Source organism: Macrosteles quadrilineatus, unplaced genomic scaffold (genome assembly GCF_028750875.1).
Source record: "Macrosteles quadrilineatus isolate MER2022 unplaced genomic scaffold, UCM_ALF_1.0 Scaffold_2__2_contigs__length_208266976, whole genome shotgun sequence".
NCBI classification, from domain to species: domain Eukaryota; kingdom Metazoa; phylum Arthropoda; class Insecta; order Hemiptera; family Cicadellidae; genus Macrosteles; species Macrosteles quadrilineatus.
The window spans coordinates 179,515,327-179,542,134 of NW_026542595.1; the positions used below are offsets into that span (position 1 = coordinate 179,515,327).

Here is a 26,808-nt window from a genome sequence, read left to right on the forward strand (position 1 = left end):
ATTTGACAGTTGGTTGTTTACATTTAAATGTCAAAGCAAATGTAATAGGCTATTTTATTTCTGACAACAGCTGGAGTTGCATAACAATATTTGTTTCCCATGTTAATCTTATGAAGAAATACAAAACTTTAAAGGGCCCCAGGGCCTCACCCTCTAATTATTTCCCTAAAAAGAAAGTTTCCTGCACAACTTCACGGTACGCCCTTTCCAATGACATCAAGAACATGTCAATCGGTTCAGTAGTTTCGGAGGAGTAATTGTCACAAAAATCCTGCTTGCGTATTAAATAAGTAATAGATAATCTAACAACATAGTTGTGGAAAATATTTAATTTCTTTGGATCAGCTGTCTGAAATTGTGAAATGAGCATTTGGCAGTTCTTCTTGTTTACATTGAAATGTCAAAGCAAAGATAAACATACAGTAATGAGTTTCTCATCATGTCATGGGGACCATTCAATATTAATTTTGAAAATTTCACCTCAAAACTTTCGCCACGGGGCGAAACCCGAGGGAAACTCAAGGAAGTGAGTTAGTAGGACTATGGCGTTCCTGATATATGTCCATATAACAATCTTTTACCTAGATTGAACCATATTACCAGCTGTCTATGAGTATAGGTCTATATAGGCCTACTGCGTACATATATGTACCTAAATTTAAATAACATCTCGTGTTTCTTTCAGGGATGGAGACCCAAGTAGCCAGCCCCAGCTGATACGATGACTGACAAGGGCCCCTTCATCTTCCGACTAAACGACAACGGAAGTGGACCCAATCTTTTGATGCAGGTGAGTTATACAAAACCAAACTCCGTTTAGAAACCTTTTCCAGTTTGACTCGTGAAGCTTGAAGTTGAACATGAATGTTGGTTGAATCCGGAAAACACGTGGTTGGTTGGTGGTTTGTTTCTTTGAGTCTGAACGGGTTTGGAATCGAGTTTGACTCATAGGAAGGTGCAGGTCTTTCTGAGTCAAGCAGAAGTTATTGGGCTGGATGGGATCGTACTTTGTTCTTCGAATCTGCAGGATTTCAAATTGAAAGGTTAAGCTTTCGAGACGTTAATCAGGTCTGCTGATTTTTGATATGCAGGTGGACGCAGAAGGTCAGGTAATACTGGAGGGATAAAACCTACGAGTAGATTACTAGGTGCCACGTACACAGTACCATTGACTATATACAGTACACAGACAGGCTGCTGACAAGAAAGGACTGGTAGACATGCAGAATCTACCCAATCCTGCTGGAACGCTGCTTCGGGCAGATGCCCGCTGCTCCTGGGCAAACTAACGTCCTCTGCCGCATGCATCCACGGGGCTGACTGTCTCGAGGAACACCCTGTCCTCAGTGGAGATATTTCTAGGAGGATCTATATAATTAATAAGCTACATGAAAGTTTGTCGGTTGAACTCCTCCGCCATTTCTTAACCGATTTTATCCGTTGACGTCTCATTGAAAAGAGCGTGTCGCTTAGATTTGCAAACTGGCCTTACATTTTTGAAAAAGTCCCTTGGGCTCTGCCCCAGTGGCTTTGAAAGTTCCCATGTTATCCTTATGGAGAACATAATTGTTTACATTTTGATCAGCTGTATAATTTAATTGCTGTTATTTATTATTCAATTCAATGAAACGCATTGAGTACATATTTGAGTTTGTGTAAACATAAACCCCAAGACGGACCGTGTTACTACGGTTGTATCTTAAATTTGTGTATTTATGGTTGTTTTGTGTTGCTATGACGGATCGTGTTATCACGATTGTAACTTAAATTTGTGCATTTATCGTTGTTTTGTGTAGCTATAATTTGTTTATTTGTGTTTTTTTTTCTTTTAAATGCCTCCGACGCGACGACAACGAAACATAGAAAGGAGGCGTAATCGTGATAACGACCGCAGCTACAAAACAGTGGCGCTTAATAGGCCTATCTCATCACAGTCAGCACCTGACCCTGGACAATCTCAACTACTATTAGGTTAAATGCGCCCTAACCCTATCCCAAAATGACTTTTCGTTCTCAATTGGCCCTCTATCAATAACCTGTGTTGCCTGTACAGCGAGGCATTTAGAGAAGGAGAAAACCGACCGGAATGCTTTAGGTTTACCAATAACGAAGATAAACATGGTCTGAGTTACACACCGGTAATATTTGAGTTATCTCTTTTAAATTAATTGTAAATATGACTGTTATTCGTTTTGAAATAACTACTGTAATACTTTGCAATTGCTCGAATCCGAGCAACATGTACACTAGTTAAACATTATTTGGGTGTAGGTTTTTTAGGGGTTATTTGAATTTTCCTGGTTGCGGGTAAATAGTTTGGTGAATGAGTGGCGTCTTGTGGAGAGAGAAAATGAGGGAGGTTATTTTAAGATATCTACCTAATACCCGTTCACTAATGGCAGTTGTCTTGCTCACATGTAGTCCTGAGGTCCTGGACATAGTGACACAGCCTATTATCCTGGCACACGCTATGGCTGCCAATCAAGCTCTATCAATTCAATATATCGAGGAACGCTCGGCCTACTGTAGGCCTTCCGCTGCCGTATTGTTGAAAACTGTGAAATGCGTGCCATGTTTGTTCAAAATTACAAAGGTTTGCTTGTTACACATTTCTGTTATTATTATTATCAGTACATGAGATGGGGCGCCACCTACGTGCGTATCGCCCAAATGTGAGTGAAGGATGAGTTTTTTTATGATGAAGTAGACAAACTTATTTATGATACTCATATATTATATTTAATAGCTTTGTCTGAAAATGTGTTAAAATGATATTCAGATCGACGTCACATATATAAATTCGGAACTTTAAAGAATAAATTAATTTGAAATTAATTTATCATCGTATTTAATTTGAAGACTTCTTGGATACGTTTGTAAGACATGGGGAGCGCATTTTTAGTGTCATACTGTGTATTCTGTACAGTTAATTCAGTAGAAACCTCTCATTCCTGTCATGGAGGATCACGTGATGGCGAAAACACAAATAAGGTTTGATCATCAGATGAGCACAGAACAAGGGACAGATAGCAGAAAAATAAGAGTAAAAACCGATGCAGTAAACCAATAAAGTCATTAATTGGAAAATATTTTAATTCAGAAACTGTAAGATATTCCAGAAATTGTTTATCCTCATGCAATAATTAAAAGGGTGGATAATACAGTGACTGCAATGGGGTAAAATAAAGTTCACCCCTGCTGATAATACAATCTTTGTCCAGAATGGGAAAAATTGAGATTTTTCAAATGCCAGTTGTGATTATATTGACCATGTACTAGTTTTTTTTTTTTTTTTGAAAGGACCATTGAGAAGCACATTGAGAACTGATTCTAATCATCAAAAAGCTACAAACTTGCCTCAACCATAAACTTTCTGACTATTAGTCGAACTCTATAACCGTTGAACTACTATGTTCAACGTAACTAGTAAGTATGTTAGTTGATTATTACAAAATCTATCAGAACCTTAATCACATGCAAAGGGTTGTGAGTGAATTTCTCTCTGTTTCCCAGGCTACAAGAGGCCCTACTGATTGCATGGTGAAGTGCTGTTAAGACCACCACTTGGTCGCTTTTGCAGCCACTGCCCACTATATACTCGGCTTCATTTGTTTCAACTTGCCTTGTAACTATTCGAAAATTTCGTTTAACATGCTTACATAACATAACAGGTTGTATATGAACATCTGACTTCATCGACTATGTTTCTAGCCCAGTTAAATTATATTAGACTAATCGGGTGAAATAATTCCCGGAGAGTTGGGAATTTTTTTAAACGTTCCTTTTGTTCATTAGATTGAAGAAAATAAAAAGTACTGATTGGTGGGGGTCGAGCTTGACTAAGGGAAGGACTTTGAATGCGACTTTTTTTTAGTTTTTCGCTTATGTATCGGAGTCTGTAAATCATATTGAAAAGTGTTAAGTAAAAAAGTTATAGCTGACAAAATTCCCTAAAAAAATTACTGTATGCATTTTTTCGTAGAACTTAACCGTTCAAAGCTAACGGGTAAAGAATATAGCAGTATATTAAAATGGTGTTTTATTTGCATGGAAGATGAAACAGGCTCGAAAAGACAAAGTCTTATTATCGGCCTCATTGAGCAGCACTATCAAAATAACGTAGTGCATGTGGTGGATCCACTACTCGTATTTCAACGAGTTGCAATTACAAAGAAAAACTACGAGGATCTAAAGGACCTTCTGTGCTACGAGCTGCGCCTTTCCCCTTATAGCTCTGTTTGATGAAAGAGATATGAGAAAGTCTTCTTTATATGATTCTTTCATGTTCAACTATCTTTTGCAGTTAGTTGTACAAATGGTTGTAGAACACGTTGTGGGTGCCGTAAAGTGCCGTAATGCGAGGATCCACTTCTCAGCATTGTGCGGAACTGCGAAGGAGCGTGCACTAATGACCCTCCGGTAGACGACGATTCTGTGGATTTGGATGATACTGAAGAATCCCTGGATCCCCTAGTTTATACTATATGACCCATGTATGTAATCATTAAAATTATTTTGAGTAATATTAACTTTAAAAACAGAAATGAAAATAAAACACGATTTTAATATACTGTTATTTTCTTTACCATTTAGCTTTAAACGGTTAAGTCCTACAAAAAATGCATTAATGTTTGTAGAGAGTTTTGTCAGCTACAACTTTTGTATTTGACACTTTCCAATATGACTTACAGATTTCGAAATATAAGCGAAAAACTAAAAAAGCGACATTCAGAGCCCTTCCCTCTGTCAAGCTCAACCCCCACCCATCAGGACTTTTTTTTATTCAATCTAATGAACAAAAGGAACGTTTAAACAAACTTCCAACTCTCCGGGAATTTTTTTACCCTAAGGGCAATTTTTAGCGAATTTCCCATATAGGGAATAAGCTATTACCGTAGTACTCATGGTAAGACCTGGACCCGGGACCGATTTTTTTTTCGTTTTGAGGTCCCTAGAGGCCAAAAACACCATCCGTTCAAATTCATATATATATGTGTGTGTGTGTGTGTCCGTTAGCGCGATAACTCGAGCAAAAATGATCCGATTTTGATGACATTTGGTACAAACGTGTAAACCTACGTTTATTCGAACGAGTTCGCGAACCAGCATGATCGGACCACGGGAACGGGGGTTTATGGGGTAAAAATGGGTTTTTCCCATTTTGACCCAAAAAACATAAAATTTTGCAATTTCTTTCCAAACTATTTTGTAGAGCTTAAAAAAACAAATAATTTAGTATATTGAAGCGTTATAATGCGCCTAATGGTTACGGAGAAAATTCCAAAAAATTGTAAATTTAAAATTCCCATGTTATTCTTATGGAGAATAAGTAAACTGTTGTAGTTTGCTTGTTTATTAACATATTTTGCCCAAATTTGGAAAATGTTTTTATGTCAACGATACTAACTATTAAGATTTTACATAAAAAACCCTTTTACCCTCCCTGTTGCAGCAAACCAATGTTTTAAACTGATTCTATTTAAATAGGGAATAAATGTGATATTTTTAAGGAGACATTTTAGTGTAAATCCATTCAGGGAAATGGAAATTCGCTTAGTCTGCAGGTTTGCTGCGGCGGGGGTATTTGTTTTATTTGACTGGGCTATTCGCCTTTCTCAGTATTCTAAAACTGTATACCAAAATTGCCTGTTCTCCAAATCGAAACATGATCCAGTTATCCTTGGTAGTTTTTCTTTCAACAAAAAATCGTAGGGGAAATAATTAATAAACCACCGGTAAAGACTAAAACAAAGCTTCACAAAATGCATCTTACTCCATTCTTAACTCATGTTTAATTCATAGTCAGGTTCAAATACGCATATAACTTTTGTCCGTGTCTCAATATTATACAATGATTCAAAATATGATTAAGAAAATTGCAAAGCTATACTATGATTAACGTGTATTGCGGTTAGGATTTCAACTAATCCTGTGAATCCATAACATTTTTGGATACAATAGGCTAGACGTCTATACCAATAACACTAGGTACATATTAGACCAAGGTCGGAAAACAAAACATGCACAACATTTGTCGACCATTGATTCCGTGCACTATCCATCATAGAGCAATAAGTCACTACTGACAACAACAATGAGTTGCATTTTCTTACAGTACGTGCCTAGGTCCAGCTTGGGGAAATTAATTTTAAAGTGGAATCTGTGGATTACCGTTAAGTCGTATTCTAAATAGTCCCTTTAGTAAAATTCTGCTTGAGAATTGTTACAATTGCGAAGAGCATGAAACAATTTAATATAATTTAGGTAGAGATCATTTCAATTCCCAGGTACCACTGCATAGCAAAAACGGTATGAACAGTATGACACATACTTCCTCCCATTATAAATACAACAACCCTTATCTTATTTATCTTATTAGTAATAAGGGGCCCTAACTATGATATTAAATCGTAGGGAGTAACTATGATACTATTTTATGAGTAAAAACACTAAAGCTGCAATAACATTTAAACCGTAATTTTTACATCAAGGGAGTCGTACCATTTTGTTTCTGAAGGACTATAACATACTAAATTTTTATCAAAATCGTTAGAGCCGTTTTAAAATTGTTTTTAACTCCTGGAGATACCATGGATTAGTATATACCAAATTTCATCAAAATCGGACCACAGGTGTGATCTGCAGCTCTGTAAACATCCACACGCACAGACATCACTTCGAAAACCCCCTTTTCTGTTTCAGGGGGACCCAAAACGGATTCACTCTAAACTCACGCTAGAACATTTTGACAAAAACAATACTTTCTCCATATTATAGGTGGCGAAAGTAAATATCGAATCTACAAAAATGTTATCAATATAATCCGCAGTACACACGCTATTGGTGTACACCGTAGCACGGCACATAATGATTGTGTACCTGAACAGTTAGCAAGCTCGGAATCAGAAAGGACACGTTTCCTTAGTTTAAATTAGTTTGGACAGCATTAGCGATAATACCCGCTGGCACGAAGTGTTCATTGATTCAAGTGTCGCCACTTAACTGGCTTGTCTCCACGCCATAATCAACAATCAACCTTGGCGGCTTTCTTTTAAACATTTTATTGAGTACGTGGTATTGTAGATTGAATAAAACTATCAAACAAACAGGCCTGGAGTAGGTAAAACAAAACTGTGGCCTGTATCCAAACAAAACCAACACTAACAACTGCAGTTATAGTGTGAAGACATGAGTGCCAATCAAATCATCCGGTTGAATAAATAAAAATCCACTAATGACATACTTCCAAGAAGACTACGTGTAGTGGGGCCTTGGTTTGTTACGACAAGTGTATAGGCCTTTAAGGTGGGTATGTACCACATGTACTTTTGGATATAAAGATATAAAGTTAATGGTATAGGCCTAAACCAAGGCCGCACTAGATATATAGTATATCTAGTGCGGCCTTGCCTAAACCCTTGATTAAAAGCTTACAGGTGAATTAGAGCGGAATTCGGGTTATCGAACCATAAACAAGATTTATTTGAACATTATTGGTTACACTGAAATTACTCAACGTGTATTGTAAATCTTATCAATCACAAATAAATTGCCAAGTAATGCAAATCTATATAAATAAAATTACAGTTTTGTCTGTACATTGCTTAGAATCATGCAGTTTTTGGTTATTTTTACGTTTCATAGCCTAAGAAAGCCGAAACGAGTCTTATCTCAATTTCTGTCTGTTTGTCTGTCTGTTTGTCCATTCTGTGGTTGCGTCTGTAACGCCAAAATGTCATTTTACGCGGCCTACTCCTAGAAAACTAGAGAACCGATCAAGGTTCTAATAATTTTTCTGTATTTACTGGATTGGTGAGAGTGTCTTTGGCTATAAAAACATGGCCTCGCTTCTTTGAAAACAAAATAACGAACCACCAAAAACCCAATTTTGTTAGATTTTTGTCAAATTTTCTCCCAATTTTTACTATTACATTTTATGAAACAACGATCAGCTGTTTGGATTAGTTCTCACTTCTAGCTGTCACTGATATGTTTACATTAAAAGTTGTTTACAAATACCGCAACCATTTCCGATCAAGTTTAGTCAGCACATCCAAACCAAGTGAGATTAAAAACGTTGTGCCTTACTTAACCGGTTTAATTAATCGCAAGTGCAATGATTGTTCTTGAGTTTTGATAACCGGGGAAAATACCGTAAATCAGTGTTGTATCAGTGCAAGGAAACTTATATTTTTTTAATCATCGTCACCAATACCATAGCTTACAAAGGTTTCCACTCATTGACGGCGCTTGAAGGACAGTTGTGTAAAGTGCAAAGTAAAAAATCACAACTGCAGTGGGTGATCGTGGATGTTGCTGCGATCTTGGAAGATATTTCTGATTTCGCTGTGATCATACCGTAACGGAGGTTTAACTTAACAGATGTAGCTAAACTCGCTTTTCCAATGTGTCACTTTTGCTTTCTACTTACTTACATTTCGACAACGATATCGGTACTTTTCCTACTTAGGAAGTAAAACTACAAACGTACAAAACCCCAGATTTGTGCGTTTTTTGTCACATTTCCTCCGAATGTTTGCTAGATATTTTCTCCTTATTTCTCCTTATTTTTCGTGGAAAAGACAAGAGCACCATTGTTAATAAAAATGTCAACCCGAATAAAGTGTGCAGTAGTACCGATTATCGTTTAGAGATTACGTAATCTTTTAAATAAGAAACCTTTGTTTGGATAAAGGTGGTTTCTTCAAACTGCCATTAATATGTTAACATTAAAAGCTGCTTACAAATAATGCTACTAATAAGAAATAACTTGGATTTTCTAAAACTTAAAAAAAATTTAAAACCAAAGAAGAATAATTACTTCTGTACTGCACCACATCAAGTGAAAGTTTTTTTTAGCAAACCATAGTAAGTGTTCAAAGCTTTACGGTGTTAACGTTACATGTTACATGTTTTGTGGCCTGAGTATTTATTTATTTGTATATTTGCCAACAGATTAATTAACACCTATAATACAGTTTGATTAGAAGGACAGTTTGAATTAGTCGTAAGTACTACAGTTCTTTTCTCAAATGTAAACGTTGGTTTTTGGTACTGCTACTTTTCCTTAGAACCGGTGGTAGCAGTAAGAATAATTTTTACATACAAACACATAACTATTTTCACTATTTATTTATAAACACTGCACCTTATTGCTTATTAAATTTAATTGATGTCTTACTGTATAATTTTTAGCGTTTTCTGTCTGGACTCAAAAATGTTGTGTGGACTCAATTCTGTATTTGTGTATGTATGTCTGTTGGTAACGCATTAATCTCCTTATTTTTCGTGGAAAAGACAAGAGCACCATTGTTAATAAAAATTTCAACCCGAATAAAGTGTGCAGTAGTGAGGTAGAGGTAGTGTTTTAACTACTTTTAACCAGTGTGAAAAGTAACTTTATTACAGGCCTACCTTAGGGCTATGCCTCATAGATCTATACTGTAAAGCAATTCCTTTCATCGTTTGATATAAAATATGGACTAACACGATCGGGTGACATTTAATTGTGAAGCATTCGTTTTGGCTTTGAAACTGTCAGACATTGTATTTGAGAAGGTTTATATGTATTCCTAAACAGTTATAGTTTTGCCATCATATCTGGAAAAATGCACACTAAATATGCAAACCAATTCCTGTTCTGAATATAAGGTTTTAACTTACTACTAGATTCCCGTACGTAGAACGGGCAAACAGCTAGTAGTGTAATAAAATCATACACTATATCCAGACCAGAACTAAATTTCGATAGGAATGGATTATTTGTATCACGGAAGTTAAAACAAAATTAATGTACCGGTATGTTTTGACTCGTGGATAACATGCAAGAATAAAATTGCTGTAATCAAATAGGTTTTGCATCCATTCTGAATGTATTATTTAATGTCGTATTTATGCACATCAAAATAAAATCGTAATCAAGCTAACTCTCATTCCACTGTACAACCAGAGTTTTTTTTGTCAATTAGATTTTGTTGGATATGTAAAAATACATATGACGACTTGCCTGATATTCACAAAAAATATCGTTGAAACGCAGCTATATGCTTGCAAAACAGACAGATTATGCAGTTTTTAAAAGGTAAGTGAATGTTGACAATTATTAGGAGATACAACTGAGAAATTATTCTTATCGTATTTCAAATTTTTACAACATATTAAGTGGGAATTTTCATAATAGAAGCCAGAATAAAACCCAGTGCATCGTATTTGTTGTTAACATTTTAGTACCATTACAATGTTTTTGTGGCAACCGCTAGACAGATGAACGATTTTATGTAGTGTATAATCATAGAAGGGAGTGGTATGACTCTGGTAGTGACTATATATCTCTATAGGTGACTAGCGCGATGGACTGCGAATTCAAGGAATTGATGTAGAGTGCTCCTGTGCCACCACTAACAAGCTACAAGCTACTGATCAGTACAGTGTTAATTCTTGAGCTGTTCGGTTCACTCTCGATTTGCTTGATATTTTTGAAGCTCAGGCATGAAGCGAATGTGGATGAGCAAGTGCAAGGTTAAAAGAGAACACCAAACTTTCTAAGAATTTTTTTTTAACTAAACATGGACCACCTGGTCCCCTAATGTATGTCTTAATTGTATACCTACATTTCCTAACTACCCCAATGACCCGTTACACAAACATATTACCCTCCGACGACCCAGTTCAGCGTGCGTGTGCCTGGTCCCCTTAACTCTCTATTTCTTATTGCCGCTACGCATCCCCCCTCAACTATGCTTATTGCCCTTGTTAAACTTCCAATGCCAAACTGCCATTATTGTCTCTATTAATTTTATACGCTGTCTCCTTGCCAATAATTCTACCAGTTTAGATCTTGTTAATTGTTTGTGGCGTGCGTAGACTAAATAAGTTTTCGACGTCAGTGGAAAACGATTAATAGTTGTTTATGGCCTTTGGTTGCGCCGTATTTCCTCCCTTCGTGTTTTCCCACAATTATTTATCATCCTTTCAACTATTCCCGCGGCATCACCATTTTTACTCTATTAATACAATTTGTTTGCGAGTTTCTCGACGGTCAAATCATTGTCGGGGAGATTTATGGTGACAATCAAATCAAATGGTTTTGAAATGGCTAACAAATTGATTGAACACTATTCTGGAAATACTTTCCTATTGTAGATTTGAGTTTGAAATGTAATACTTTTAGAAATGTCTTACTGGTATAGTTCAAGTTGTCATTATTTAATGTAGGTATATGTTTCTTTTTGTGTGCCTCGTATGCTTCTCTCTGTCTTTTATTTGTAATATATGTAGAAAGGTGATCTCATGGTAGAGAGTCCCTTCTCAATAAACTCGCTCTTATACTTTTCCCTCTATTTTTTCTAGTAAAGAAATGAAGGATTCTCACTAAACTTTCTTGTAATTTTCTCTCTGTTTCTATTTTCAGTAGGTCAATTTCTCTACGTTTCTCGCCTCCAGGTCAGCAAACCTGGGGTGGGTTTACTTATTTGAATCGGTACTTAAGAATCGGGGGATTCTCACTTAACTCCAGGTTATTTTTTAAGTTTTTCTCTACCCTAGCACAAACCATCAACAACCATGGTGGTTTTAGTTTGCCATCAAGGACAAACTGGAATCTATGGTGGAGAACTGGAGGATTCTCGCTTGACAAACACTCTTTTACCCAATTTGTTTCTCTCTTCTATACGTTATTTTTCTCAGTTTCTCTCTACTTTAGGTATGCTTAGAGCGGAGCTGGAGAGAATACAACGAGGGGTCGTCCATCAAGGACAAACTGGAATCTCTGGTGGAGAACTGGAGGATTCTCGCTTGACAAACACTCTTTTACCCAATTTGTTTCTCTCTTCTATATGTTATTTTCTCAGTTTCTCTCTACTTTAGGTATGCCTAGAGCGGGGATGGAGAGAATACAACGAGGGGTCGTCCATCAAGGACAACTGGAATCTATGGTGGAGAACTGGAGGATTCTCGCTCAATCACTACAAGCAGCTCAAACCGTGGCAGGTAATTTTGTCGTGATCATTTTCAAGTTTGAACATCATGTTAATTATATTAAGCCATAAGAAATAACTTCAGTTTTGTTACGATATACCTTAGATCTACACTGTATAAATTTACTGCCTATTATCTTTATGCAAACACTAATATTTTTTGGTGAAATATTCGAACATGAAATTAAAATGGTGCATTCAAATATAGGTTTGTGTTTTGTTTGAAGTTCACGAACCACATACCCAAGGCTTCATGTATCTGCCGCAAGGACAATCTGTCGAGGTACCTGAAATGTATGAAGAAGGTGTTTGGAGGAATCTATGACTTCAGGTACGAATGTGAATTGATCATTTTACAATTTGGGAAAACAACTAGAGTACACTAATTGTTTAAGATTAAAATAAAACACAACATTCCCTCTATAGAACAGCCCAAGTTGATTTTATAAATTTCCAATTCACAGCGACGCACATTTTGTTACGCATTTTAAGCTGGGTGTGAATGCAAGGCGAGTAAAGAATGAGGTAAGATGATTTTTCGTTAGCTAAGGTAATTTTTAAAAGATCAATGATCACAAAGAACAGGATGCAGTTTCGAGCCGTCGAACCAGCGACTTTCTGATGGCTAGGGAGCACTAACCACTCAGCATACCCCAGCTTTCCATCATTCATCTTCGAAAGAAAAATAATATAATTTTACTGTATCGTTTCTACTCTGTGCTTGTCCTAAAATAGGAACATCATTCTTTAACAAGTAATTTTTCCTAACTATTATCTTATCTTACTAAAGTGAACGTTTGTGTGTTTGTTTGTTTGTTTGAAGTTCAATCACGCACTACTGGACGGATTGGGCTGAAATTTGGAATGATGATAGCTTACATTCCCGATTAACATATAGGCATATTTTTACCTCAAAAATACTTTCGGGCTCCACCCCAGTGGCTCTGTAGTTCCCCATGTTAACCTTATGAGTATTCATATTTAAAGAGAATTAAAGAATTGAGTCAGCTGTTTCAACTAAAAACTTTAGTTCTATGATATGGAAAAGCATTAAAAAGTTATAAGATTTACCAATAGGGTGCAGCACCATATTTTTTTTGCATTTATGAAAACAGCTAATTTGAACTAAGCAGCAACAAAAAACTTTGATGTGATACTGACCTGAACTGTCAAAGTAGGACTGTGTACAGTTATGTATGTTTTTAATTTCATGAATAATTTGTGATATTTTATAATTCATTTTTTTCTATTGTTTAGGTGAAGTGGTAGATCATTACACTATGGTAGATGTGTAATACTATAGAATACTGTAAATTTAAAGAAGCAAATTTTATAAAACTGTGTCCTTCCTCATTGCAAACGCAAAGCTTGAGTATAACTGCAATAAGCATTTTATACTTACACGCGAACCCCGTACGAAGGACGGGTACTCTGCTAGTATATGTCTAATTGCAAGCCCAGTCCGTAGCACCAACTGCAGTTCCGTGCGAAAGGCCAATCAAAGGCTCCTTCCTCGCCGCACATGTTGCTCGCATGTTCACACCATGTTTGCCAACCGTGCTAAATGTTAAATGTATGCGGTGCGTGTTAGCCAAAGCCAAGATGCAACGTAATAGCACAGAAAACATACTACTATAACCATTATAGTAATAGGTTATAGTAATATGTTTTCTGTGGTAATAGGTTTTAAAAAATATCTATTTAATCGCTCATGCTTGTGTATTTGTGGAGTTTGATGGCTTTTTGAGCTCCGTTGATTTTCGATGAGAAAAACTGTGTTAATGTAACAGAGTTGGTAAATATAAATTATGCAGATAATACTTAGAATGTTCTTCTAATTACCAACGATATGTAACCTAAAATATCTTTGGGCAAGGTTGTGTCAGTTCTGCACAGATGTTGACATACTGTTAAAGAATAATTCGTAGTAAGCATTCAGCTTTCTCCCTGCTTGGCCGTAGACTTTGAAAATGGCCAATGTAACCTATATAACGAATCTTCGACAATGCCCTTTACAATACACAAAAAATCTCTACTTTGAGCAAATGGTCTCGGCTGGCGTGTCCTAGGGCTTCTGTATCTTTGCGCGTTTGCTGGTGCGTGTGCGTGTGAACGTGTTTTTTTTTTGTTATTTCTATTCATTATTATTATATTATTTTGATAATTGTTGTTTTATTTGTTCAATATGTAGATTTATATTAGATCAAGAAATGCCTTATTTCTTTATATTACGTATGTATGTGAATGTGAGGTTAAGTGTAAGAAAGGGCATGTGGCCCTAATTTTGCCTGATAAAATAATTAATTTTTAATTTTATTTCATTATATTTCATTTACGCGTGGTTATTGATCAATTTACTCGATAAGAATCGTTGATCAGTTATTTATATCAAAGGAAACTAAGATTGTGTATTATGCTAATAATTGCTCTATTGCAATCAAACAATTACTTAGTAGAATTATTGCCCATTCAACAGACGATCCAACTCGATAAAACAAAGCAATAGTGCTGCCCTATCCTTGCCATCCTTACGAAATAATATAATTGTGAAAGAAATAATAAAGTCAGGTTTCTTGGAGGACAGTCTGAGTTGCAGAGTGTTGCGTGATCTGAAAGTTTGCAAACAACTTTTCTTTAACCAAGACTAATGCTGCAAATTGTCTTAAAGTAAACCTGGCTAAAATATAACTACGTTGCGGTTGCGAACAAACTGTCTTAAAAAAAAATCACACTCATTACTTACGAATATTTTGAATCCAAACTGATGACACGTACTTTACGTTTATAAGCACGCAATCTTGCTTTATAAAGGTGCATGGCCTTCTTTAAAGTTCTGGGCATAGTTGAAATATCAGTTCGTTTACTTCCATGCTATTACAGAGATCTCAACTATTGCTTTCACAGTGTTTTCACTTGATTGGAGAAACATTAATCTGTGGACCAAGTTTACCGGTTCAGCTAATTCAAAATATCATCCACCCATCAGAGACACCATCGATTGTTACTACTGTCAGCTCACCCATAAAAAACTGCTGCCATGTTTTTATACTCAACGAGCCACTGTTTTAATGGCAAAAATCTTTAGTCCACCAAATGTTTACTATTCCTATTGGTTCTGATCAAATCTCTTTGTACTGCATTTATTTTTAGATTGACCTGCGATTCAATATTCAAAATCTATCTATACTTCGTTGATCCAATCGTAAAAATGTAATTGTTTTATCTTATACTTAATAGCCAGTTTCTAAGGTGTCATTGCTAATTGTTCATTAGACTCTGAGAGCGCTGTTGGTTGCAGTTAAAGCGCGGGATCTGTCCTGCAGGCCCCGCGTTCAAGAGCTAATCATCAATCGTTTTTATGTTCGCTGTGCCTACAGACCTCCTCTGTGTGAGAGAATTCCTTTAAAACAATCATTCAATAAAAACAAAAATCAATCCTTTCACCCATAAACAAATTGGTCTAAAGTTGCAACTCGGAAATAAACCGACGGTTAAAAATACAAGCCAGCAATCGATGGGTTGTGAGAGTATGTGTGGGGGAGGGGTTTGTCAACATCCTCACCCGTCAGTAGAACATGTCTGAGTCTCATAGATATTCTACTGTGGGGGAGGTAATGTCCCAGTTACCTCGCATTTGCAACCTACCCGAACACGTCATTTGCATGGGAACGCGCTTCTTTCAACCCCTAACTCAGAAAATACTTCGGTCTCGGGTGAAAATTTGCATTCAATTGGCCTTCTTGAAACGAATGATTTCAGCTAGGTCTTGCTGGTCATGTAATAAACCATTTGAATTGGACAAGTATTATTTTGGACTTGAGAATTTAGTAGTTTGAAGCTACTGATCGTGTACAAGTACAAGCGAAATTTTGTGGAAAGGGTAAGTGTCTTCTTCAAATAATCGATTTAAAACATGAATAGGCTACCAACGTGTACCCCCGAACACGTGACGTGATTTGATTGGTAAAGATTATGCAATACATACGATTTCAAACTAATAATAATTTCTAATGTTTCTACTCTTTTTTATAGAAGCTTTAGTATTTAAATTAACTTTTAGTTTTGGGGCCAATTCCATTTTGGATAACAAAAGATATGTTTAGTCCTTGCTGCGGAGCATTTACCACTATTACAGAGTCTGATAAGTGCAGAGGACGACATGCCTGATTGTAACCAAAAACTGCCATTTCAGGGGTTATAAAAATTACAGTTTTCTGGTAGAATCAATGTTCTCCTCGAGTTTTTCTAAGCGGGAGCTGATTTAGGGAATCTAACTTAACCTTATAAGGGAGTAGATCTCTTTCCCATCCCTACACCTTGAATGATTTCCCTCGGTTTCTCAAATCTACAACCCTCGGGAAAAAGAAGGACAACCGGATATATATTTTCTGAGACTAAAAATGTCACTTTACGTAGGTAGGGATTACGTGGGGGGTGGGGTTGATTCTTGGGAGGGGCCCAAAGAATCAAAAACCTAAAACAATCTTATCATTGTGTAATGTAGGCCTACCAGGGTTTTTTGCATGTCAGTCATGTTTTCGTTCTGCGTCATCATTCACTGATCTTGCGTGGACCTACTATGACAGTGGAGCTTTAGCACAGATTTAACAGTCTCCTCTGCTTTAAATTACGGTAGGGTATCTAAAAAAACCATTGCTTTCACGGAGCATAAGTAAACATTTCGTGACGATTGGTTTGTGGTATTATTAGTCTCTGCTCATCAAACAACTTGTAATCAACAAGCTTTGAGCTAAATATAAATAGTTTTACTGGCCTGAGATCTTTCACACACTCACACAAACTTTTATACGCTTACATCGAGATGCCTTTATAATGTGAAGGATTCTGTTCGTGTCAGCATCACATTCACCCAGTGACAAAAATAAATGGAGAACTTTGATAAACGGCGTTTCTGTTGCCCAGATTTAGAATTGAATTCGCTATGCTTTCACAAATATGATGAAGGTTATTGTTCCATAACCAAAACCGACCACTGTATGTTTTAATATAGCTTATTCCCTATAGGGGAAATTCGCTAAAAGACACTCTTCTCTAACGTGGACACATTATTTTTTTTATTGATGCATTCTAAGCATCAGTTCAGGTGGTTTTCAACATTTTCTCGTGCTGAAACGATTTATAATTTAAAAATGAATCCTCCTTGTTTGTTTTTGTAATTAAAATTTGGAATGAAAATTACAATGTTAGACGCTTTTCCTATTCAAACGGGTATGAAAACTCGTTGAATATAGCTTTAAAACGACCCTGGGTTTAAAGGGTCAAACTGCCGACCTTCCGAATAATAACTTAGGTAAACCTTTAAAGGTTTAGTTAATTGTATAATTAAACCTACTAACTCATTAGTCCTAAACGGCTACATTAGTCCGCCATTTTGGATTTTTGGAGGGGGTTAAAACTTCATAATGAGCGGAGTCAGTTACACATCGGGATATATGTATAGTTATTTAGATATAAAATGTATATTAATATTGGTAATTAAAATTCAATATGGTTGAAACTAACCAAACAACACCAGGTGAATTCGCTGATTTTCCATTCATATAGTTTTGATTAAGCATTAAGCATAAAGCATTGATTCAATGCTTTAGTTTTCTCGCATATCTCCCGGAGCCTCGGTATATTGAAACCTCCTTGTCTCAACCTCCTTTTTCTCCAAATTGTACCTGAATACTCTTCTCTTTCTTTCCTCAACGGAACTAATTCCAAAATCTGAGAGAGTCAGCCTAGCTCCATTCTGTCCGCATCCTCAAATCTTAAATTTTTTCACAGTTTAATTTATTTCTAACAAAATTGTTCCTTAGCCTCCTTGTCACATTTAATTCAAGGTGATGCATTTTCCTCGTTCTTCCATTCCATGCCGTATGTACCCATATGTATGCAAGTATGTATGTATGCTTAAGTATGCTTTTATTATTCTGTATTCGAAAATAGCCCATTTCCATACAGCTGAAATCTTTAACAAATAGTGATCAGCTGACTTTTCCTGACAATACTTTCGCTACATAAACATTACTTTTGCTACACAAACAATACTTTGCATGACTTCATAAAAGTTACAATCAGCTGAACTTTACACTAAAATTTATTGTACAGCCGTATTGTGTGTAGATTAGAAAAATGAGATTACGAAGTATCAGATAATTTAAGTTCAGAAATCAGAAATCAGAAAATCTTTATTGTTTCATATTTTTGTACAAGCTTTTACACAGAGTACTTAAGAATAACTTAGATTAACTATTTAAGATTTAACTCACACACTTATTTATAACTATGAAACAATTCATCCCTAGTTTGATGAAGTAGTTTTTTTTTTTTATCGTGATAAAAAGTGTCGTTCAATACTTGTCACTAAAGTCCCATTTCGGGGTGAGATAGTGTTTTACATGCGAGTCTTGGTAGTGAAATATACTATTTCATCACTCTGTATTCGAAAATAGCCCATTTCCATACAGTTGAGATCTTCCAAAATCGTCAATTTCCATACACCAAACACAAATAGTAATCAGCTGACTTTTCCTGACATAAACATTACTTTTGCTACACAATCAATACTTTGCCTGACATCAACAAAGTTACAACTGAAGAAAAATGAATAGATTACGAAATATCAGATATTTTCTTAAGTTTGATGAAGTAGTTTTTTCATCTTGATAAAAAGTATCTTTCAATATTCGTCCCGAAATTCCCATTTCAGGAAAAGGAAAAAGTTGCCGGATTGATCCTGAGAAAAGTCAGTTGCTTTTTGATGCTTCAAAACTGGATCTAGCTCCCTGATCCTAGGACTTTAAATAAATTATCCTGGCTGATGAAACTGAAGCAGTGGATCTTGGTTCGTCGTGACAAATCTGCACAGATCATCTCACACACCATTCTATACTTATATTTGGGTTAAAATACAGACATAGGTGGCGTACCATCTCAATTGATACTGTGATGATATTCAAAACTCCTTTGAACTAGCACCTATCACACATTTATTAATCCTACCAATGACTACATACCATGATTTTAAGGTACATAGGCAATGATCATAAATCATCTGATTCACAGCCCAGAGGCATACAATTTACCCCTAGAGTATACAAAGCTGGTGGCAGAATGCAGCAGACAGAATCAAGGGGAGAGTCAAGGCCAAGGTCATGCTGATGTCTGGATCTGCAAGCCTGTAGGGCAGAGTCAGGGCAGGGGCATCTCCATCTTCAAGGTAAATTATTCCTTTGAAATTATAGTCACAGCTTATGGTTATAGCAACTCTCTGTACTATTAAGTGACTCAATTTGTCATTTGTAGACTTTTGTGGCCTGTGTCAAAATCCATTGATTTTCTTCACCATCAACCATTTCGTCAGATGAAATTAAGTAAGTCGAACGTCTATAAGGCAAATTTCAAGGGGTAGGGGGAAACTTTGTATTATCGAGGTTTAAAAATGCCTTTATTCGTCTTATAGTTGTTCTTCCTCGCTCTGACAATTACCGGGAAGGAAGAGGGATGGGTGGGTGTTTCATGTTGAGACAAGCTACTGTTTGTTTCGAAAAGTACGTACTATGGAGGTAAAGATCAGGAAAAATTTGTCTTATAGAGGTCTCATTCCTCTTGTAGAGGTTTTGTGCTAAGAACATTCGTTGTATAGAGTCAGTACATCAGTCCTAGCCCATGTCACAAACAAATTTGTCTTAAGGAGGTTTTAATCTAATCTAATTACATGTTGTATAGAGGAGTTTTTAGCAGTGACCTCTACGCGTTTCGAGGGGATTTAAAAAATTTTACCAAGGTTCGTACGAACGAGGTTCGACTGTAGACTGTTCAATAGTGCCCTTTGCAGTGAAGTTGCATAATCAAAAGATAAGGTTTGAGAGTAGAGAATCATTATGGTTTGGTATACCACTATAGATTGCAAAACATCTGGCACTGAATTTCATCCAGCAACACAGTTGACATTAAGTAATCAATGAATAATTCAAGAGATTTTGTTTGAAAAACATTCGTCCAAGCTGGAGCCCAATGTTATTGTACGTACTCAATTAGTGATGAGCTGCCTTTTTTACAAAACGAAATTACCTCAGAATTCTCTTGTTTGATTTCAGAAGCTGAGTGAGCTAGTTTACTATTCCAATGCGGTAGTTCAAAGATACGTACAGAACCCACTTCTGATTGGAGGATACAAGTTTGACTTGAGGCTATATGTTTGTGTGCCTTCCTTTCGTCCACTTACAGTCTACTTGTATAAGGAAGGATTAGCTAGGTGAGACATGTCAGCAATCATAGTGTGCAGAAGTGAGAGAATATGTTTCTAAAAAATAAATCCCTGATCCTGCTAAATGGATTTCAATTAAAATTAGCTTCCTCAGTTTGAAATGCATGTTTAGAAATCTTTTTTGAAAAATTCATCCAGGGCTCTCCATGGACCTTTCAAGTTTCCACACCACCCTTACTGATATAAAATTCTACATAGGTTTATAAAAGCTATGACATAAAGGGCAATAACAAAATTGTTATATGTGTTCGAAATTAATTTGATAATTGAATGTGTTGTGTTTGCATTTATTTTTCAACATTTAGTTTTTGTATACGATATGCATTTTAGTAAAGCACTGTTATATAAAACCTAAAACATTTCATAGATTAGTTTCTCAGTTTGTCTATTATCTGTTGTGCCTCAGTTAAATATGGAAAAACAGATAGGTTTAAGTGTTTTTAACTTTTAAATAATATTCTACAGTCAATATTTTTTTCCCTATAAGCCACCTCAATATTATTTTTTTATTTTATTTTTTTTTAAAGACGTTGGCGGCGTCTTTTAACCTTGCATTTTCCCGTCCACATAGACTTACCGCCCGTGCGTGGATTGTACAGTACAAGGTGAACTGTACTGATAAAATTCTTTCGACAGTGACCAGGATCCAAACCCACGACATCGCTGCCTTGGGCCCGAAGTCCGTGACGCTACCGACTCACTAAAATATTTAAGATCCAAGACCTTAACAAACCTAACTGCTTTAAGTTGGCTGAATCATAAACCTAAACCAAGGGCCTTAATATTTTTTGTAAATTTTAGGTTCAAAGTTGGATACACTTAACAGAGAAACATTTTTAATGTGCTTCAACTAAGTGGTTTATAAACTGATACTTTTGCCTCAAATAACAAGCTAATAGTATTGAGGAAAGTGCAAATATTTTTATTTTCTTCAGGTTTGGCACTGAGAAGTTTTCTCTCAATGACTTAGACAACCATTTTGCTCACCTGACAAACAGTTCACTCAACAAGCTCGGTCCCCGCTACACCGAGATGAAGGAAAGAGTTGGTGCTGGTAAGATGAAAAATTAATATTTTATAAGAACAGAAACAAATTTAAGTCAATAAGATGATGAATGTTTTCCAAAACATATTAGAGACAAGAAGATATAACAACCTCAAGTTTTCTGTAATGCCATGAAAAAATTTGTAAATCCCTGCTTCTATAGTCTTCCTCACATTCAACAAGAAATGTTTTGATAAAAGTGGTGCCATCCTCGAAGGCTGGACTTAGAAATAAAATAATTGTAATTTTCTAATTTTCAGCAGAGGAAAGTTTCTATTAAATACTGAAAAAGTAAATTAACCTACACACCTATACAACACAAGCCACTATTATATTTACATTAAAACATTTATAAACAGCAAAATTCTTTAAACAAAATACCCAGCAGATGTTAGGTTTACGGTTTACTCTTAGTCATACTGACAAACAATTTTAAAACCAAAAACCCTCTCTTCTTGATCATTGAGATTATAACTGTTGATTTTGCAAGGTAACTGAGTAGATATGATGCTTCCTTGGTAGTCTAAATGTTGCTTGATTAATTCTGCTAAGAGTCAAAAGCATTTTGATGGTTCAGAACTTGACCCAACGGGCATTGATCATTGGTCTGTTAATAAATAATGGTCCTTGCTAAAATCCAACTGATCTTAGTCAGTCACAAAGCTAACACCCATCCAACATTCAACCTTCACTCATCTTTTGCCTTAAAATATGCACCCTGATTTGTCACTGACATACGTTTCTAATTTAAGGAATCAGTTGGTCCCACCCACTATTTATAATCATCTTCCCTTCAACATTGTTCAACATTGACAGTTCCACCATGCTGTAGCTTTGTAGGGGTAACTTACTGGCTAAATCCTAGGTTTTTTATATACCTATTTAGATTTACTTATTTATTAGAAACCTTGACAATGTACCTGTCTGTGTATTACATTTGTAATAACTCTAACAGATGTTATGTGCAATAAAGAATTGTCATTTGTCATTTGTCATTTGCTTACAGGATGCAAATGGAGTCTAAGACAGCTGAGGCACTACCTACACCAATCCGGCCTAAAGGACTGGTTGTTGTGGCAGAGGATATCTGCTCTAGTAGTACTAACAGTGGCCAGTCAACTCCACGGCATCCCTCCGAGCAACAACTGTTTTGAGTTCTACGGCTTTGACGTTCTCGTGGACTCCTCGCTTCGACCTTGGCTGCTGGAGGTAAAGGGAGACAGGTTTGAATAATTGTCGTTAATGTTATCGAGGGTCCGGATTGTTATTCATGTAACTGCAGCTCGGATGTTTTTTAGCCTATGGTGCACTCTCATGACAGGAACTCATCCCTCATAAGATCCTAGATCCCTTACTGATCTTTAGAGTTTCTTTATAATTTTCCCTGGCCTTCTCTTTGATCTTTACAACTTATACCAAGAATCTGTGCAAATACCTAACAGACTGGGCATCTAAACAGTATGTGAAAGGCTGTTTCCTCCATACTTTCTTACGATTTTCCCTGGCCTTCTCCTTGATCTTTACGACCCATCCCAAGGATCTTGTGTGCAAATACCTAACAGACAGGGCATCTAAACAGCATGTGAAAGGCTGTATCCTCCATACTTTCTTACGATTTTCCCTGGCCTTCTCCTTGATCTTTACAACCCATCCCAAGGATCTTGTGCAAATACCTAACAGAGTGGGGCATCCAAACAGCATGTGAAAGGCTGTATCCTCCATACTTTCTTACGATTTTCCCTGGCCTTCTCCTTGATCTTTACAACCCATCCCAAGGATCTTGTGCAAATACCTAACAGACTGGGCATCTAAACAGTATGTGAAAGGGTGTTTCCTCCGTACTTTCTTACAATTTTCCCTGGCCTTCTCCTTGATCTTTACAACCCATCCCAAGGATCTTGTGCAAATACCTAACAGACTGGGCATCTAAACAGTATGTGAAAGGCTGTTTCCTCCATACTTTATTACGATTTTCCCTGGCCTTCTCCTTGATCTTTACAACCCATCCCAAGGATCTTGTGCAAATACCTAACAGACTGGGCATCTAAACAGTATGTGAAAGGGTGTTTCCTCCGTACTTTCTTACGATTTTCCCTGGCCTTCTCCTCGATCTTTACAACCCATCCTACACATTTTACACAGGATATCCTCTTTACATGTGTAAAATATAATATAATCTGAAATGGTTGTGTAAAATATACAATTTTTATATCAGTTATATCTAGTTTGTTTTCTTATGGTTTCAAAATTCTTCTGTGAATAACATTTCTTCAGAAAAGTTTCCTTATCATATCAACCATTTTGTTGTTTTTACCTTGCTTATTTTTAAGAAGACTTTGGAACCACGTAATTTTGATGGAAAATAGCAAATAGAGTAATGTTGGTATTGAGGTCGCTAAACTTTTCTATTGGACTCAAGCCCACATAACTACAGAAATCTCATGAAACATTTCATTGAAACAGGTCAACTTGAGCCCAGCCCTAGGCAATGATTGTGACGTCGACCCTGCAGTCAAGAAGCCTATGTTGCACGACATGTTTGACTTGTTGGGTCTGCCTGTTTGCAATACTGGACTGTCCCTCTTCACAATCTGGTCTGGAGAAACTATCCGAACCATATCTAACCAGAGCTGCAGGTAGAAATGTGTATTGGTTATTGATCATTTAACGATAGTATATGAATCGTCATACAATACTCAAGCCTAATACTTGGGAACTTAACACACATACAAATAACCTGTTGAAGTTAAAAGCTGTAGATAAAACTATTTAAAGTTAGAAGCCATGCTAGTTAGTAGATATCCTTTGTTTGGATATACATACCTTTGACAATTGTAGAACTAAAAATGTAATGACATTCCCATGCTAAAGTTGTGGCCAGTTTTTGAATGAAAATTAACAAGTGAAATTGTACCACTGACAAGAGTACGCTGCTATAAATGACTGATTTCTCTCCTTCACTGAGATATTTCCACCATGTCAAGTTGAAAGAACAACTCAAGTGAGCCATAGCATCCTTTTCCCCCAAAATATTGCAGTAGGTATCAAAAAAGGGGGTAAATATTATTTTAGGCTGAAGAACTAACCAATATGAGTAGCTCATTCAAATTGGTTCTTTATTAGTAAACAGGCCACAGCTGGTTCATTCAGATGCAATGTTCACTCAAGTAGGTATCCAAAACTAAATGGTTCTACTTTCCCAATCACCTTTTACTTTTCCAGTCATAGCTACAAGCTGATTTTTCTTGGCTTTCATTCATTAAGTATGTTTTTCTTTCTAAACTATGTGGTGTTCTAGCTCACGCTCAACAACATCCATAGAAGACACGATCACTGGTGAAGAGGATGAGGAAAAGACGCCCATTAATGTCGGAGGGTGTGGAAGTAGCAGAGCTAGGTCTGCTCCGCATACAGCCGTAACCGTGGTAACCGTAGCAAATAGGTGGAGACGTAGAGGGCAGCCTGACCAGGGGCGCAAGAAGACAGCGAAAACCAATCATGAACCTCCACCCAGGCCGAAGACCCACCGGAAGCCAAGTGCTACGAGAATAGGAGCGTTCTTACCTACAGTGAACATCGGCGAGGAATACCATGGTCCGGAGGAATGGGCTACATGTAACGAAATTGTGACAAAGCACAACGGAACAAAGACTTATCGTAGGTCAAAATGTTCCCCTTCCGCCCTCTGGGGGAACGGCCGAGATTGGAGGGATCCTCCTACCAAAGAAGGAGATTGGGTGAGAGTTTATCCTCTGGGACAAAAAGCTCTCGGTAGAAATACACTTTGGCACGACGAAACACCCGAACCCCACACCACAATGTTTGGAGATAAAGAAATAAAAACTATAGTGTCCAATGTAAGTAAGTGTTCAAAACTGGCAAAGGAAATATTCCAGAAAAACCCGACGGTAAGTGACGAAGAAAGAAATGCCTTACTGATGAAAAACTTAGGACTTGCCGGACTCATTTGGTTACCGAATAACTAAAGCTACTATTTTAAACATTATTTACTTTAGTCACTAAACATCTGCCTCGGAGCTTTCAAAGTGAGCACTGCCTTTGAATATTCAAGTGGCTGCTGTTTTATTTATTGTGTTCATTTACTCATGTAATTAATGTTGATAAGAAGCTTTAGCTATGTAAATAAAAAATATGTTGAACATTAACATAAGGCTCAAAGTCGTTTAACCCCATATTCTTAAAAGGGTTGGATAGCCGGTGTTTTGGGAGCTTTGAATATTAAAATAGTTAGAGTTACCTCGCTTGCCTGAAGATATAAGTAAGTAAACTATTCTACTCTCAGCTTTGTTCATGCTAAAGGTGTTTTTATAAATTCAAATTTATTTAAAAAATTGAAATCTTACTACACATTGTAGTCTGCTGTAGAACAAAGAATAATATTACATTAAATTTTGCAAGTTTGTTTAAACCTAATTATGATAATTGTTATATAGGTGGTTTCTTATAATATTAATAGAAAATTTTATGGCTGTTAAAGATATTAGATATAGCACTTGATTTTCTAACTTGAATTTCTTCCAAAATTTCTCAACTTGTTGAGGAATTGTTCCTCTTGATCCAATGAGTAGTCCATATACTTCGAATTTTGATATTTTATATTTCTCTGAATAATATGGGATAGTTTTCTTATAAATATTAACTTTTTCTTCATGGACTTCCTGTGGCTGATTTTCATTTGTCTCAAGACGAACTGTTGGGTCTATAATGAGACCAAAATCTTTTTCCTTGTCTATAACAATGATGTCACTCCGCCTCACAGAGCCCTCTTCTTCTATAGCCGTGACCTCTTCATAGACCTCGTAACTTTTCTTTCTGAATTGATCAGCTATGATTTTTCTGATGGTATGGTGGCGGGTATTTCGTAGAAGACTACTAAATGGGCACTTTCCAAGGACGTGGGCAAGAGTTTCAAGAGTAAATTTCTCAGATACAGGACAATGCCTGCACTGGTTCCCGTCCCTGGATCTCCCATGAAGACTTCTAAGAGGAATAACGTCTCCGACCATTTTCAAATATTGTTTGAACTCAGCTTCTGTGAGGCCACAACCTCTAGCCAAATTTTTATTGATCTTGTTACATTCTTTGAAAAGAACCACCCCATTCCCTTTGTATGGAAGTTTACACCAATTTTGATACTCTAAGTCTCGTAAGGTTTCTCGCAGTATCTTGGGTTTTGATTCGATAAATTCAATGCTTAAATTCAATTTTTCCAGACAAAACCTAATTTCTTCGTTAAATTGACGAATATTAAGTAAGTAGGGGTTTCCCGTTTGTTTTAATACGCGACATATGTTTATATGTTGGATTGATGATTCCCACATTGATTTACATAACCCAATCCCTTTGTTTTTAGTACTTGTATAAAACATAGAATTTGGCATATCATTTGGAAGATCTAAGATTTCCTTTGTTGTTGATCTTATCACTTTATCAACATCGTCAAAGAATTTCATTGTAATTTTCTTAATTGGTGCGGTTTGAAAAGGATATAT

General features: G+C 36.4%; 1 protein-coding gene across 2 annotated transcripts; it reads left to right on the top strand.

Annotated features, from left to right (window-relative positions):
* The first annotated feature begins 716 nt into the window (after positions 1-716).
* Positions 717-25,345, top strand: LOC128987328 (probable tubulin polyglutamylase TTLL2). 2 transcript variants are annotated; one of them, XM_054408114.1, is made up of 9 exons: positions 717-790; positions 11,866-11,988; positions 12,203-12,306; positions 19,047-19,200; positions 20,081-20,238; positions 21,186-21,304; positions 22,302-22,504; positions 23,759-23,931; positions 24,594-25,345. In XM_054408114.1, exons 1-9 carry the CDS (start codon positions 722-724, stop codon positions 25,279-25,281), a joined length of 1,791 nt encoding a protein of 596 aa, XP_054264089.1. In that variant the 5' UTR covers positions 717-721; the 3' UTR covers positions 25,282-25,345. The 2 variants fall into 2 exon arrangements, with proteins under 2 accessions (XP_054264089.1, XP_054264090.1); XM_054408115.1 differs by having other exon boundaries at positions 20,084-20,238.
* The last annotated feature ends 1,463 nt before the right edge of the window (positions 25,346-26,808 follow it).

What these genes read in the sequence shown, in the direction of transcription:
- LOC128987328 (XM_054408114.1), top strand. Translation starts at nt 722, where the DNA reads ATGACTGACAAGGGCCCCTTCATCTTCCGACTAAACGACAACGGAAGT. An exon ending in GACCCAATCTTTTGATGCAG is followed by an intron (nt 791 to 11,865) that starts GTGAGTTATACA and finishes TCTCTACTTTAG; the next exon opens with GTATGCCTAGAGCGGGGATG. An exon ending in AGCAGCTCAAACCGTGGCAG is followed by an intron (nt 11,989 to 12,202) that starts GTAATTTTGTCG and finishes TTTTGTTTGAAG; the next exon opens with TTCACGAACCACATACCCAA.